This window comes from Ascidiella aspersa, chromosome 1, assembly GCF_963924565.1.
Source record: "Ascidiella aspersa chromosome 1, kaAscAspe10.2, whole genome shotgun sequence".
NCBI classification, from domain to species: domain Eukaryota; kingdom Metazoa; phylum Chordata; class Ascidiacea; order Phlebobranchia; family Ascidiidae; genus Ascidiella; species Ascidiella aspersa.
Window position 1 is genome coordinate 14993351 of NC_139447.1, and position 17390 is coordinate 15010740.

Sequence of the window (17390 nt, forward strand, 5' to 3'; positions counted from 1 at the left end):
ACCACTTTACAACCAATTGGTAACGTTGTAAAATGGTTGTATAACGTTTTGTGTTTGCTGGGATACTGCAAGGAGTTTTAAACTTGAAAGTCATTACTTGGAACTGATTGAGTCTTAAACGGGTTAATGCTTCCCCACAATAAGACTATCACCAAGGTCTTTGTGGAAGCTACATTGAATCGACTGGCGTGGTACAAATTATTATCGGTATTATCTGCGTGACCGTAACAAATCATATTTAATTCTTCGTTTTGCGAGGTTAAGTCACTCTTTGTACCAGTACACAGTTTTTTGTACAATGCAAAAAATATGTTAGGTGCTACCAAAGCATCCAAAGTGAAGAAACGTTGCAAATATGCTATTATTTAGTAATTATCGCCCGACAAGGCCGACATGTGCATTCAAAATTATTCTTTCGAAAAAACACATTGATTGATTATGATTTTCTGGTACAAACAAATAAAAAATATAGTAAAATTCCTATCTCTGGTAGCGTCACACGTCCAATAAATATTTTCAAAGGCGTCGCACGAAAAAAACGTTTGAGAAACGCGGACATATATAATGCTGGTATAGTTATACAAAAAAGAAACCAGACTCTATTAGGATAGAGAATACGGTTTCTATCAAAGTGTATGACGAGAAATAGTTATTTTGAATACCTTTTGACTAGCATGTTGCGCATTTTTATTCACACCATTCAGGGTTATTTGAAAATCAATACCTATCGAGTTCAGGGTGATCCGGATTTACCTGGTTTAGTTGCAGCTAACCGATGCCGAAGTGTTACGCTATAAGTTCAGTTCAGTGCTTTTTACTAGGACAAAATGTCTGCAAATTAATAGAAATGAAAGGCAAATCCGTAATTTTATTTTTGATAAACCATTCATTATTGCTGGATACGAAACGGCTAAGTTGTGTTGGGTCAAACAAACAAATACGTAAAAGTTTATATAGATTATCCTTTAATAACAACTTAAACCTTAAAACGTTGGTGTTGCGCTAAGCAAAAATAAATAAGGACATTAAGATTAACTAATAACATCGACAATTTATGCTCGACAACTATCCGATGGCAGTCAAGCTGTTCCTGGTTTTGTTAACTAAAAAAAACCTGAACCTGTTTGGAAAACAGTTAACAATATAATGTACAATAAAAACGTTACTTACATCCATACCAGCAGCATTATCATTGTCTGATGGATAGAACATATAAAATAATTTCAGCGGAATGTTCACTGTAAAACACTTGTCGACTTGTCGTTCATTGTTCCTACTTGGATACTTTTATTACACATTAGGAAGATAAGAGGAATCAAAAACAGTCACGCGCTTAAATTACAAAAAAAACACGATACAATACATATTATACATGGAATCCTATCGGGACATTTCTATGAACACGTGGGGCAGGCCGTGAAGAATATTTGTAATTTGGAAAACGTACAACGCAGCAGCAAAAACACCTGCGCCACAAAAGGATGGATAGAAGTTGCGATGTTTTCACACTTTTTGACGGATCAGCTTTAAAACGTACTGACGCGTAGAAAACCTTTGCTAGGAGAGCCGACAGTGGAGTCCGTGTGGTATTAAAACGTTAAAAAAGTGAGAAACAGCACGAAACAAACAGCTGCAGCAGCGTCAGTTTAAACTGCGCTAGTTTTAACTTTTGGAGTAACAATGACCTTTTTAGTTCGCGCAAAAAGTCAACTGGAACTGTTATTGCACGCAGAAAGGCACGAAAAGCTTATAGGTTGTGCGATTATTATTGGTCGTTGCCTAGTACCGTTGACGTCTATAAACCTATATACCTTCCTAAAAAGTCGCAACCAATGCTTTGTAAAACATCGCGTAGGGCATTTAAAGAAATGAAAATAAAAATCACGCGTTTGGGCAGCAATTTTTACACGATTTTTTCAGATCTTTAAAAAAGAACGAATTAAAGCGAATAAATGTAGGACGGATTAGTCGGCCATTGAAGAAGTACACAGCCAGGCCACGATGGCATTTCAATAATTTGTCGACAAAATCGTGTATAAGATATTGCAATATGGATTTTGTTAAGTATAGTACAGCTCTTTGGTCAGTATCGGTCTATGTGGTTATTGGAATGTCGACTGTTTGTCTGCTAGTGTTAACTATTAAAAGTGTCCAAAATTACGCACGACAAAACAAAAAAGGCAAAAGCAAAAACCAAAACGGGTCAAAAAGGACGCAATCCATACTGTTACACAAGCAAAATGGCAAATTACAGTAAATAACTCAAAAAAAAAAGATCGCGTGATGATTGAAAGACATGCTGCCCTACTGCGTGCGGCGACGCCGTCCAATTCGAGAGACGCGCGTCGGACTTTGTTTACGACAGGAGCCGAAAAGCCGTGACCACCAACAATCATCCGCCGTAATGAGAGGCGTAAAACACGGTTTGACGTCACTTGCAACGGCGGTGACCCGCTGCGGAATATCGAATATAGGGCGGTTAAACGCAATGCGAGTTTCTCCTTACCGGTCAGCAGGCCCGGCGAGCGATGAGTTAAGACACTCGAACCGCAAGAGTAATTCGCACACAGTGTAATTGAAGCTGATTCACTCTGCGCCAAGAGACGCCGAATCGGTTTAAGGCATTTTAAACGATGTGCCGGAGCGCAGTCACTCCAATTACGACGTTAAATCTGAAAGGCGCAGAAAAAACACATCAAGGGCGTAAGTGCAACGTGGAACATTTTTTGTAAACGTCTTGCTCTATAATACCGACTAGACGACAACGTTTCAGGTTAGCGTCAAGATACGAAACAACATGCGGCAAGAGTTGTCAAGAAAATCCAACTGATGTCAGATGAGACGGGAATACGACAAATATATTACAAACGCGGCTCGCATTTTCAAAAAAGTAAAACGAATAGCAACCTGCTTAAGTAATGCGTCCAGAAGAGTCAATTTCTACTAAAACAAAATTTAGAAAACTTTAATTAAAAACAGAATATGCACGGGAAGCTGAATGACGACAATGAGCGATATAAGAGACCTGAGGGTAAACTAATCTGCTATAACGACCATATACGATCAATTCTATCGAAATTTACGAAAAAGTGGTTAATAATAAACTCGTTTCCAGGATATACAAGGTACCTTTCTTAGCAACGTGAACTTTGCGAATATATATATATTTCTTCCCAAGACCAAACAGGATGAGACGAAAAATAGTGTAATGGAAAACAATGAAACAGCAACAAATTGAAAACTATCAATTCTTAAAAGACGCGCATAGATATTTTGATTTCACGGCAATTTTCATCCCAGTTTAGCTCAAAAGTTGTGGTTAACTAATAATGAACGACTTGACACAGTAAGTTAACGAAATATGTGAGTAGAAGTCATAACTTTTGTAACTATGTCGTAGTTTCTCGCATGTTTCATGCAACCGATAGTTAAAAAACGACAATTGCGGGCGTACCAAGGCAATTCGCGTCGGTCAAGTAAACGTCGGCATGAAATTGCTCAAAATCTGTGTCGCGATCGAGAGGTTGTTGTTGGCGATAGCTAGTGCTCGGTGAACGTCTTCATATGAGTAGCCGATCTCCATGAGGCGAGCAATCTCAGCATCCAGGTTGGCCGGAACGGCGGGGTTGTGCGGTGCATTGGGCGGTGCGGATGGGGCGTTGGGAGGAGGAACCTGTCGCGAGACTTGCGGCATCGCGCTTCTAGATGGAATCGGAGGAGCGTTGTGGACTCCGCTTGTATTCCCGCTCTTGGGCGGGCGCGGAGGAGGCACCGCAGGTGGAGGATCCACCGAGGATTCCATTCCTTTGGTCCTGGGCGGAAGTTGGGGTCCCGTATCCATCGATGGATTCCTTGGTGGAGCCTGGGTACGCGGTGAAGATTTGGGGGTGGGCCCAGAAGGGTTAGGAGAAGAGTGAAGTGGGGCGAGAGTTGAGGTCGGTGGACGAGGAGGAATCGCTGGAGCGGAGGAACCGGATGATGTTGCTGGTTCGCTCTTGCTCACTTGAGAAGCGCTACTTAAAACAAACGCTCTACTGTACAATATTATCACATTTTTTGGGTGGCCTTTTAACGTTAGTTAAAGATAAATTTTAAACGTTAGCTCCATATGAAAATTTATATTAAATTGTGTTACTTGGGCATAATCCAGTCGTATTCGCTGGGCACGCGGTGTCGACCTTCTGAGTTGGGTTGCGAGCGGGTTGCAGCTACGGGGGCTCCTGGTTGACTCGTAGGGGGTCTGGGGCCCACTTTTGGCCCCCAGTTGCTAGGAATCTCCTCCGCAAAGTCGTACACGTCGGTAGAAAAAGTCGGCACAGGGCCAGCTTCACCGTTTTCAGAACTCTATGATTCACATGTTTTTATAAAGCGTAACACGGATTTTTTAGCATAAATCCTGTTACATTCTAGGGCAGTGGTTCTCAAACGGGGGTCCGCGAGACAAATTTCTGGGACCGCGAAGCACCTACCAAAAAATCAACACGACGCTCCTGAAGAAAATTTGTTTGGGCATTAACATTTTCCGGCAACTTACTTTTTCAAACCAAGCTTAACAAACACAAAAATATTAATTATGCCGTACATAGGCCTAATTGTGGGACAAAAGAAAGAAAAAAACTCAGGCTCGACGTCGACCAATACGCGCATAGTGACATTACGCTAACGTAATTCCAACGTGTTTGCGCTCGTCGTCACAAGCTACGATTAGTTGTTCATTCACGTGATTGCGTGCTTTGAATTGAATTGCATTGTGACGTCATGGTGTTGCGTTGTGCTAATAATGGCCTTGAATGTCTAATTCCATTCCCAACAACATAGGAGTGTGAATCTGCATTTTCGGCACTACTTTCCATTAAGCCAAAAGCTAGAAACTGGTTGGATGCGATTCATGATGAGGGTTGCGTTGTCCAAAACAGAACCAAACACAGCCGAGCTAATAGCAAAGAAGTAAGTTCACCCGTCCCATAGATACCGTTGAAACAACGTGTTATTTTGTGTTTGTATTTTTAAGGGGACCGTTGGGTAATTTTTTTTTAAGTTTGAGAACCACTGTTTTAGGGCCTAGGCTGTGTTAGTGATACTATGTGTTTATTTTGATAAATCAAGTAAAACTGTCACGTAAAGTAATTAATAAAAAAACACGCTACCATATATATGTTTATTGACTTAAAATCGGCTATAATTTTATTAACATTAAAATAGAATGGATAAACAGTAAATCTATACTACACTGCTAAACAACTGTTAAAAATATTAAGTTCATATCCAAAATCCACGTGAATGCGAGCTGTTAAAGCAATTCACTGTTTAAATAATACAATATTGCAGCATTTTCAATTGGAAAAGTAAAATTTAATTTGAATATACATATATGATGGATTTAAGTCGAGTTGAATTGATAAAACATAAAACACAAATTATTAATCTAAAACAGTCATTTCACTGATTCCGAATCAAATGGTAATGGTGGTATTTTTGCCAAATTGCTGTAGAAATTGCATAGGTCGAACAATTATATTTAAAAATTAACTCATGCTGATGGTTGCAAGTTAACTTGACAGAACTGCTGTTTTTTTCAAAGGAGTGGAGTGGTGTTTGTTTTTCACGTGTTGATAACAATCCATGGTAATGGCAAACTTACACAAAGTCTTACCGTCGCATTAGAGTTTTGCCGAGATGGAGTTTTCATCGTAGGTATCCTTCGATCCCGCACTATAAGTTAAAATAGGCATTGTTATCAGTAAAAACATGGTTTAAATACAACGCGGGGTATATTGTACTTGCAACTGCAGTATCAAGAATGCTCGACATAGGCCTTTGTTTGCCACGCTTTGCTGGGTCAAGGATGCCGAGTATCTGTAAGAAACAACGTAAAACATTTAACAATGTTAGTATAAAACTCCAGATAGGAAACCGGTAAATTGCCGCTCCGTTACAATTGCAATTAAAATGGATATCCAAACAGGACAAGGCGGAATTGTCTGCGTTCAGTCACTCACCGTTCCGTGAGTAGGTGGCAAGTCACCGGAGTCAGACGCTTTGCTGAAGGCCGACTGGTGCTTCCGCTCCAGACTCCTGCGTATTAAGAGGTTGCAATAAGCGGAGGTAAAAATATGGGGGCGAGCATAGCGATGGCGGCTGAGCAAACTGTGCTTACCTACTGCGCTCCATCATGTTGGGCGATTGAGACGAAGGTCGTGGTGGAACCACGGGTCCTGGGTCGGCCTAATTAAACGCAATACACACAGTTATTAAAATGCGTCAGTGGTAAATTACTTTGTCAGCAATGCATTATAAGACACAAACAAAAGCAGGCAGCAAATATAAACAACGAATTTAGTTTAAACGTTTCTACCTCTTTGCTAGATGTTCCTCCTGGATGTTCTGAGCCAAGCAGAGGCGACTGTGATCCTGTTGAGGGTTGAGGTGGCACACGCCGGGGCATGTTTGGGGATGGGTGGACCAGTTGAATGGGTTCATTGTTGGATGTTGGCAGCGGAGTTAGGTTGGTGGTAATTCGATTCTGAGTAATAGAGAGTAGGGAAATAATACAGAATCACATGCGAAATTTCAACTTTTACTGCATAACACAAAAGAATATTATATTAATCTTGTAACTTCAAAATATATTATATTTGGGCAAAACAAAGTTAAGTTAAAAAATATATAACAGCATACCCAAATCAATACTCATTACACATAAAGGTCTGGACTAAACCTATATTTTCCAAAATATGAAATAAGAATAATTTTTAATTTTAAAATAATCATTCACTAACAAATGCGTTGTAAGATTTTAGGCAAGTGATAAGGACTTACACCATGTACTGACACCCCTACTTCGCCAAACAAATCTTCATCATCATCATCATTCTCACCAGTAACAGAAAGTTCATTGTTTTGATGAGATGACGATCTTAAGTTTTAAAAATGAACAAATAGATTAGAGATAAAAAAGTGTTAAATGTACCGTCCAAGGTACCAAGGAAAAGTTAAAAATGTGTTGTTGTAATCTATTTTACAAGAAATATCCAATAAACCGGCATATTAAACTAAAGAAGGAAAAAAGTTTACTTTGTTGCATTTGCAGAATCACTAGAAACTGTCGAGTTTCCGTCACTTTCTTTGTTGAAAGGTTCAATTACAACAGATTCTGTTCCTTTGATCTCACACCGACACCAAGGACAAGTGGGAAATGGTGAATTGTCCATTTCCTAAATGTGAAATGTTTTTTTTTAATTTACTGACAGTGTGTGCATTCACATCGTTCACATAGATCATATTAAGCAATGCATGGACAAAACAAATTTTTTGGAATGTTTAACATACCTTAATAAAAAAGTTTAGTTACATTGGTTACCAAACCCAAATTTTATAGATCATAGTAAGACCTTGAATTATTTCAGACATTAAAATGCTGCAACAGTATGTGTTGAACACAGTTGTTTACCACCTACGACATGATATCAATCAAACTAAAGTGAACCTTAGTCACAGTTTTGTTAAAGCAGACTTCAACACAATGGATAACGGTTCTAATTACGTTATATTATTATTAGTTCCTTGTCTGGTGAAGGAAGAACAATGACCAAACAAAAAATTTTAAAGCAGGAGAAAATGTTTATTACAAGATCAAATATAACAGACATTCCTTAGTGTGTTTGTTGTTCAGTGAAGTGAAATTACCAGAAACCGACTCATCCGACATGTAAACTTATTTTGCACAATGAAGAGTTGGCCTAACACAGATGTGTTTTAATCCAAATTTTTACTCTAATTACTACAATATCTGGCCGCAAATAATAGTTAAAAGAACAAACTACAGCCCTTAAATTATGCCAAATGCTAAGAAACACTAAAGAACACACACCTGCCAGGATTCAAGACAAGACTTGCATATAAGATGGCCACAGGGTTCGATTTTAACATCCTTATTGTTCTCTGCACAGATCTTGCACAGTTGGAAAGTTGATCCCATTTCACAGTAAAGCTCATACTGCTCCTGGCTGACAAGAATGTGTTCTTCCTCATCTTCAGATTGCTCCAGTAGAGTGGTAAGATCCTGGTTGACCTGACGGCCATCCGGAAACAGGTAACTGCAATTTAAAAGACCTGTTTGACAAAGTATTCTAACTTAAAAATTGCAGTTGTAAATAATTTTTATAAATGGTTCATAACTAAGATCATTGTGGTACAAGAACACATGTATCTGGAGTCACAGCGGAACACATAAAAAAGATGATCAAGCCACAATCACTTGTGCTTGCAGGGTTGAGTGGCTTAAACTACCATGACTTGGATAATAAAAAAACAAAGTAAATTTCTCCAATAGATGGGATGAAGGGGACAATCACCAGATACATCAAACATAACCTTACTTATGTCAAAAACAATAAAGTACATCATAAATTTGTGCATTTATACAATTCAAACATTAAACAAAAGAGAAATAAAAAACTAAAGTAGAAAAAATTTTAAAGCAAACAATTTGCCCCTTTTAATTTATTGATGGCTACATTAGAAAATTAGGCTGAAACTTATTGCATTGCACTAGCATAGACAAAATCTAAACTTATAAGGACCCCTTTTAATGGTTGATTTGATTAAAATAAGTGGCATTTTAGGTCAAACACAAAACCAAGTGTACTATACTGTGAAAGCAGTAGAAAGTAAACTTTGAAGTAAACTTTGATCTTATATATATTTTTGGTAATTTGACTTTCGGTCAGTGGGAAATTAGTGAGTAAACTTGCAAGTAACCAAAATTAGTAGGAAATTTTTTTTATCAAAAGCCACCGTCCACCTTATCCAAAGCCATGCGACCTCATTTTCCCAATATAATATACAGAGAGTACTCTATAAGAAACAAGAAGACGATTTTAGTACTATTTTTTAGCTAACCGATATTAGACACATTAGGTGGCATATAACATAGGGATGATAGCCACTTTTGCTGTGCTATAATGTAGGCTACATAATTTTGAATTGCGGCAAAAAGCCAAAAACATCATGTAATATACAATTTTTCATTAACCTAACATGTAGTGCCACATAGTGTAACGTTTAGGGTGAAAGAAAATGGTATGCCATTTGAAACAATATTTTTGCATTATTTAACCTCTTAAAATTATGCAACTATCCTTAACTGTACTTTTTACACTGAGTTGCACAATATAATATTTGTTGATGACTAAAAAGCCACAGCTTCATGGCATCACATTTTGTTTAACCACTATTGCGTTTATTACAACTAATTACTTTAGATCGCAGGGACATTGATAGTAGTCAAAGCATTTTTTAATCATTCAAAAGTATTAAATGTTTTGCTTTAAATGTTTAACATTTTTAACTTTTGCTCAAACTTTATTTTAAGCAGGTGAAGTCTTATTACAAATAATTACCTTTAAAAATTTACAGCAAATTTTAACACAAACCAAATACGTTTTTAGCAAACCAAGCACTCACTGTCTGTACTCCCTTAAAGTTTACGTAAACAAAAATAATGCAATTTAAAAGATCATTATATCTTCTAGTAAATCCAAAAATAATAGAAATTGCCTTATTTTGTCTTCCCCTGCCACACAAACAAAGCAAAGTTCTAAAAAAGGAAAAACAGTTCTTGCAAATAACCCATATCCTCCCAGTAGAATTTGTCATTACCTTGCATGTATTGGCAATGCTAAAACAAAAATTCTAGATTTACTAATTCCAGCGACCAAGTACCAAAATGCAAATTACTGCCGCAAAAAAAAAAAGAATTAAGTTGGTAGGTAAAACATTAGAAGTAACACTGGTTACGTAAAAGTGAAAGTGGTTATTTTAATTAGCACTCGTTGGATATGAAAATCAGACTACTCCATGTTAACACTGCATAAATTATATAGCATCATACTAGTAATATGTTCAGTAGATAAATAGTCTGTCATGTGATAATAGACTTTAAAGGTGAATGATAATTTTAGGCTTTTATTAAGTGCCCTAACAGATGTTTGGGATATATATTATGTATTATGCTCATAAAGTTTGATGACATGATTTAATTTGTTCTTAATTAAAATATATATAATAAATAATTTATATTACAAATGTAAGGTACTTAAAATGTTTGATTGCTATTCAAAAAAATTGTGTAGTTAACTAATGAAGTCCATTTAGAAGCAGGTCGATTTAGACCAGTGGTTCCCAACCTTTTTGTAATCGCACCCCCTTGCAATTTTGTTAAAACCTACACGACCCCCACTTCTTCTTCCATTGATTGAAAACAAGAGTAAAGATGACTTAAAAACATGACTGGTTCACTAAAGCAAATGTCATTAACATAAATTTTATTCCTTACACTGCTAATTTGTGTTTTTTGCTGCTTTTTTTTTGCTGTCATTTTTATGTCTTTTGATTCAGACGCTAATACGTCTAACTAACACCTCCAACCATTATTATGTTTCAAAAATATTTGTGATCCTTATTTTATAACATGAATTTGCATTTAGCACTAAAAATCAAAGTGTTATATTTTCCTAGGAATAAACTAGGAAAACATGCCAGTGTATGCCAAGTTTTTTTAAATCGATTTTTGGCATCATCAGTTGGATTGCCAATAATTTAACATTTTACAATTCCAAATTTTTGACTGAAAATAATATCTTAATTACTTACCCTATTTTACTAAAATCACTGGTCATAATATAACTGCTTGCAGAAACCCATAAAACTGAGACATGCATAGTAAATTAAAAAAATGGTCCTTTTAGTAAAATATATAGAACAACATATTCAGAAAGCATAAATTTATTATGTATATATATGAAGTTACTAATACGAAATTACTAAAACTCAGGAAATGGTTATGTATTATTAACTTATCTCATTGGTTTATATATATCTCTAGTCAAAATATAAATAGATATCACCAGTGAACTTACAATCCCTCCTTACAACCATCAATTAATGCTTGGCACAATGATTTGTTTTGAGGAATGGTTTGAAGTATTTGTCCATCGCATGTGACATAGCCAACAGCCCACTGGCCCAGCCTTGTGCAGCTCAAACGAAATATGTAACTACAAAAATAGATTGTATTCAGTTTTGCTACAAACAGCAGAACCGTGAAGTGTGTGCTGAAACTGATTTTGCCCAGGATTTTTGAAAAAAAGACACATAAACAATTAACAGTAAAAACAAATGGCTCAGCAAGAAATTACTTATGAAATGCACTATAACAAATATTACAAAATCTTCAGTATAAGTGATAAAAAAAATAAGCACTGTATAGCTTTTTATCACCATAAATTTATCACACATGCTGAAAAATATGAGTAATGTTTAACTTTTTTGAATTAAGTTTTTCACACTTAAAAAAATAAATATTGTATTATGCTATAATAACAGCAAGACCAGAATTAAAATCTGGATGTAGCATACATATATTTGAGCTATGCTACTATTAGGATTAATATTTACCTTCCTGGTTTGTTGATATACTTCTGTAAGCGAGCCTTGACTTCATCGTAGGTCAGAAAAGCCATATATCCTGGGTGTGTCACAGCCAAAATATTCCAATTCTTTAGCAGGGTTGGCCATGGCTGCAAAGCAACAAAAGTTTGAAAACCTTGCAGATACAATAAAACAATTCCTGAAAACAAAACCACTTTACTAGTGTGAAAAGGTTGTTTTCACTTGATGTCAAATAAACCTTCCCTAAAGACTTGGAAATGAAAGTTATTTATTTTTGATTGAATGTGTTATCATATTCAATCAGTTCATGGATAAAAAAATATATATTGCATCTGACGACACCCAAAATATGGATCTCTGAAACCCCAAATATTGACCATAAAATTTGATATCTTGGACCAAACTTTTTTCAGGGTTGCCAGTTGTTACACATTTTTACGAAAAAAATTGGAAGGATTTAAATACTTTTCAAAGATTATTTGTAAATTGAATCTCTCAAAAATTTTTGAAAATAATTTGAAAACAAAACGTTATAAATGCAATGGATAATTGATAACACAATTAAAAACATTATTTAATTGCTATGTTAATGGCACTTTCAGGACACATAACTTAAGCTGGACATAAATAATGTTAAAGACTATTTGAAGACTATTCAATATGCAAATCAATTGAAAGACATTAAAGGGCTTTTAAAAATTCAAAGACTTTGTGGCAACCCTGTTTTTACATGATTCACAATATTTACATTATTTTGTGACAAATGTGCCAGATTAGTCCATAAGAGAAAGCAACTTCAAGAACAATCTAAACTTAGGTTGCGCCACCTTTTACCTTTTGTTGGATACTTTTCCTTGTTACATATCACTGTGGACAACAAATTTGACAAATAAAATAATAAAAACTTTTTATAATTTTATAGGCAATCTAATATATATATTTTAAATTTTAACTACTATTTTTGGCATTTTATACATGTTTGTTTTTTGTACAGAAGCTGATGAGGCCTATTCGTAAGGCAAAAATATATTTCTGTATTAACTAAGAATTAAGCACAAGTCAGTCAAAATATGACATAAGTCTTCTGGATTTAACATTAAATCAATAAGAATAAAACTGATAATTTTGTTAAACAGGATAAAAACACAATGAGTTATGCCAAATGAAAAATATTTAGTCTGAAAAAGAGAAGTCAGTATTAATCTTCTATGGGTTCTATATAAATAATTATATAATACTAATGATTAAGCTGACACAATACCCAACAAAACTCAATTTAGTAAATAATATAGTTCAAATAAGATACACTTAACAACACGCACAAAAAAGGAAGGTTCATTTGAAGTTAACTTAAGAAATGGTATCAGCAGGAAATTAGCAATATGAGATAAACTATGAAACGGCACAACTTCCTTAAACGGGGTAATGTTTAACTGAGATGTATGCCACAGCACAGGGGACAGTACCAATAGTAATGGAACAAAGACAAATCAAAATGCTGGATGAGTCACTTTTTTGCATAGTGGCAGAGAAGTTAGACTGACACACATCCTGCAAACTTCACTTACCTGAACTCATTTAATTAAGATGGACAGACTATTACACAACAAGAGTTGACATGTGTTTTAACTTTTACAGCACAAATGCTTTTATACTACATAATAAATTTGGATGGACATTTCATAGAATTTACTTACAAAATACAACCGTAATATTTGGCATAATTCAATATTAACAGATTCTTAACCGATCATGTACCTGAAAAAGTCGAGTAAAAACGTCAAATTCAAAATTTGAAATGTAGTCGTTGCATACAAGATCTATAGTTGACTTGAGGGCAATGCATTCCAAACCAGATGATATGGCATGAACCTTGTTTAATTCTTGTCTGAAAGTTTTCCAAGGCACAATGGTTCTAAAAAATGAAAATACTGTTACTCAACGCCTGAAAGAACTGTTAACTAAATAGAGCAGCATGACCCTAAGGGCAGGTGTAAACAATTTTTGGGAAGCTATGGTCATCAAAAATATTTCATTTTTGTAATAAATTTAGCATTGATGAAAAGCTCTCGTTTATGCTGAATTTACATAAAAAAGCTGAATGTGTAGTTAAGTAACTATTGTTTAGTAACATTTTTATAGGTTTAAACCCCAAAGGAGATGGTTTGATACCAGAATTGCTTGCGAGTGTGTGACAATAAACTTCTAGGGGCGTAAAGCATAAGACAGTTATAAAAGCAGGACACAACAGACGAAGGGGCAAAAACAAAATAAAAATGGTATTCAAAATTAGCACAACTTTAACTTGCCTTGTTCCAAAAGTAGTCCTCCAGAATTGTGCTGCTTCAGACTTGGTAATCCTGTACTCATCTCCGACAAAGCGACCATCTGGGAATTCTGCTTTAAGCTCAGCTAGCATGTGGCTAAACACTAAAGAGAGCTTAGTAAGACTCCGCCTTTGCTGGGATGTCTCATCAAACATTCTTTCTCGACCTTCTTTGAACAGTTTAATTGCCTGAAAACATACAAAAAGCTCTGTTACTATTTTACTATGATTCAATTCAAATAACAAAACATAAATATGAAGTGCTAGAAAGAAATCGGGGATAAAATGTTTTTCTGAATATAACAATTGCAGTTAATTTAGCTGGGAAATAAATTACTAAAATATTTCTAATTATTAAACTGTTTTACGAAAGCTGTTGATTACATTTGTATTTCTCTTATGAAATTTGACCACATATGTATACAAACGAATAAATCAAAAATTATGTTAAAAATGCTGTTTTGCTCATATATACTACAGCATTGGGATTTTGCTCCCACCCACTGGTCAATGGATGGAGTGCTGATTGACACAAACTCGCCTGATTGGTGAGTGTTCTCAAGTAAAAATTGTTTTTGTTGTTGTTATTTTCAGACCTACTAATGGTATTAATTTACTCATTCATAATTTTATTCAATGCCAACCCTGTATTATATACATTTATGAACTTTATGAATAATGAATTTAAATTTTTTAACTTATCTTATTGTCTTTAATAGGACATGAATCACAGTGTAGTAAACCTTACTCAACAATAATACTGAATTAGAGTTTCCATAAAAAGCAAATATCATAATTTCAAGAAACATTATTTTAGTTAAATGACATGAAAAACTATTAGTTTAGGAAAGTGAACTAAATTGTATAATAACACTTGCCTCTTTACATTTTCTAGTAAGGTTGTCCAAAAAAATTCTGAAATATTCACAGTCATTTAGTACCTGTAGCCTGTCTTCATACCTTAATAAAAAAAAAAAATTAAAAGAATACAAATTCCTGAAAGATTGTACATATATAACTAATAAATACTATATTCAACATATTATTAAAGACTTGTTACTACGTTTGAAAACTTTAAAACACGTTTAAAATGCCAATTATGTCAGACCAACAAAAAATTACATTGTAAATATTTAAGCAGATTTATGATCTATGTATATCACATTCACAGGATATCAACAGCAAAAAAACAAGTAAATATTTATTATTTAACACATTGATGTGTTGTGCCACATTATAAACACTGTCAAATATACCTGGACATTATAAGGCGAAGATGATTGTACGTATCAGGTAAAATATCCAATATATATGGTGGACTGTTCTTTAAGTTCATTTTGGATTGATGACAAAATTTGGCAACCTTGCAAAACATAAATTCACAGATGTAAAGCAAATTGTTAGGCATTTCTATTGTAGTAACAATTGATAACCAAAACTTTAAACCGATAACTGTAATTTGGGGTGTTTTTCGGGGTCAAACTGGCATTAACAATTCTATTATTATGAAGTATCACACTAACATTTATATTCTGTATGACCTAACAACAATCACTTTTTCATAGTAACCCACATAACTATAGTGAAGTGACATTTCTACAAATCAATTTGATCTTGAAATGAAAAGAATAAAAACCAAACAAGACATGTTACAAATATAAACTTAATGAAGTGCTTTGCATTATATTATGTTGTTTTACTTCTTTTGCAAAATAGCTGTTAGTACATATTGTCAAGTAACATATAGCTTGCAACCCTAGGCGCCAAACTTTCAAAATTCCAGGGGCGTTTTTATAAAATCAGTTCAAAATGCTTATTTATTACTTAGTAATGATCACCAAGTCACCGACAACGTGTAAAAAAGCGTAATACTTGGGAAAGCGATTTAATTAGCGATTTTGTATTATCATTAAAACAATGTGTGCGCTGTGTAATTTTGTAGTACCAACTTGCAAATTAGTGAGCTCTAAGCCAATAAAGGACAACATACAGCGGCAATCTACTCTTATACCAAAGAATTGACCTAGGTGCTGTCACATGAAGCGGTTGTTTATACGGTGTTTTAATGTTTGGTTGACAGTTCTGCCTATTTCAGGCTCACTTTATGGGTCTATGCTTTTACCCCAAACACAGAATTCCTAAGAATGTGGTTAAATGCATTAGGATATTTAGCGATTTGTCAAAACAATAATTGTTTATATATAGTTTTAGTGTATGCATGGCGCATTTAGGTGAGAAAAAACAGATGCACAAATCAGATTCATATGAAGTTAAAAATTGTACATATGGAATTGAAATAACAAAACAGAAAATGTGGGACCGCCTCATGCGCAATTAGTAAAAGGTTGCAGGCCGGGTAATTTACATTATTGGGCCATATTTTGCGAGTTTAGCCGATTTTTATAACTTCAGGTGCGAATTGGCTAACATGAGTGCAACTTCGTCAAATTTCAGGGCTTTGTGTCTTTTTGACAGAGCATCTGAAAACAGTTTGCACACCCATGTTTGGCGCCTATGCTTGCAACTAATTGTTTAATAATAATACAATGTTCAGAATCTATAACTTATCTTAGTGAGAAATAATAAGTGATACTTTGTTTTTCAAACATGATTAACTTTTTCAAAATATTGTCACAAACAAACAAACAACAAAAATAGTGTAAACACTTCAAATTGTCTATACAGGTAGTATACCTGGTAGATAATTGTGAATTTCTGCAAATTCTAAAAAGTCTTTTTTCAACTTTGTCCACAACAGTATGGACAACATTTTCAAACAGCATACTCCAATGCGCTACATCTGATTTTATTAGTGCCTTACCTTATCCATAAGCTTGGATGTTTTCTCAATGTGTTTTTTGTCAATTACCACACGTTGGTGGTGAGGCGTAGCATCATTTAAAGCATCATGTAAACTGAAATCAAAAAACAGGATTAACAAACACACTTAAGCATGTTTAGAGAAAAAGTTCAACTGAATTTTAAGTCAATCTGAACCAACGTCGTTGGATATTTGTGACTAATGGTGTTATCTCTGGCTGTGCTTAGGCAACAAAACTCCCTAACTCACTGTAGTCCCTGAACTGGGACTAACAATTTTAAATATTAAAATGCACAATAAGAATTGTTTGTTTAAATTTCAGCAGTATTACCCTTTAAAATCATATGTACAATCAAAACATAACCCATAAAAGTGATTTACTTACCCTCGAAAATGGTTTAGGATGTTTAATCCTGTTCTGGGAGCTGGTCGCTGTGCGGGCTGTTGGCCATTTGTAACACCGCTGGCCATTTTTACTTGTACTGTATATCTTAATGCAGCAGTATTTTGCAGGAAGATTATTTCAGATGTAATTCAACAATTCCCTACTTTGTCATGATTACCAGCAGTCCTTTTTACTGTAACTGGTAAACTTCTATAACACACTGTAATTAGGCAAAAAATATCTGTTAACCAGTTGTTTTCTAAAATACAGAAAATGACTTGGCAATTGACTACATAACACAAAAACATCAAACTGTATAACTACAAATTTTTTAACAAGGCCCATTTTAATATATTTAACATTTTTTGGCGAATAAATAACAGACTATTCAGATAAGTTGGTTACCT

The 17390-nt window shown here is 34.8% G+C and overlaps 1 protein-coding gene across 2 annotated transcripts; it reads right to left on the reverse strand.

Moving 5' to 3' along the window:
* Window positions 1-1263: 1263 nt before the first annotated feature.
* On the reverse strand, window positions 1264-17169 carry LOC146167979 (uncharacterized). 2 transcript variants are annotated; one of them, XM_083390793.1, is made up of 18 exons: window positions 16984-17169; window positions 16599-16692; window positions 15034-15140; window positions 14656-14737; window positions 13761-13966; window positions 13210-13366; window positions 11458-11579; window positions 10920-11057; window positions 7871-8096; window positions 7075-7214; window positions 6820-6916; window positions 6356-6523; window positions 6158-6225; window positions 6000-6075; window positions 5781-5856; window positions 5654-5712; window positions 4136-4344; window positions 1264-4013 (listed from the first exon to the last, which is right to left on the reverse strand). In XM_083390793.1, the coding sequence occupies exons 1-18, from the start codon at window positions 17067-17069 to the stop codon at window positions 3473-3475; spliced, it is 2652 nt and encodes an 883-aa protein (XP_083246919.1). In that variant the 5' UTR covers window positions 17070-17169; the 3' UTR covers window positions 1264-3472. The 2 variants fall into 2 exon arrangements, with proteins under 2 accessions (XP_083246919.1, XP_083246918.1); XM_083390792.1 differs by having other exon boundaries at window positions 1264-4016.
* Between the last annotated feature and the right edge of the window lie 221 nt (window positions 17170-17390).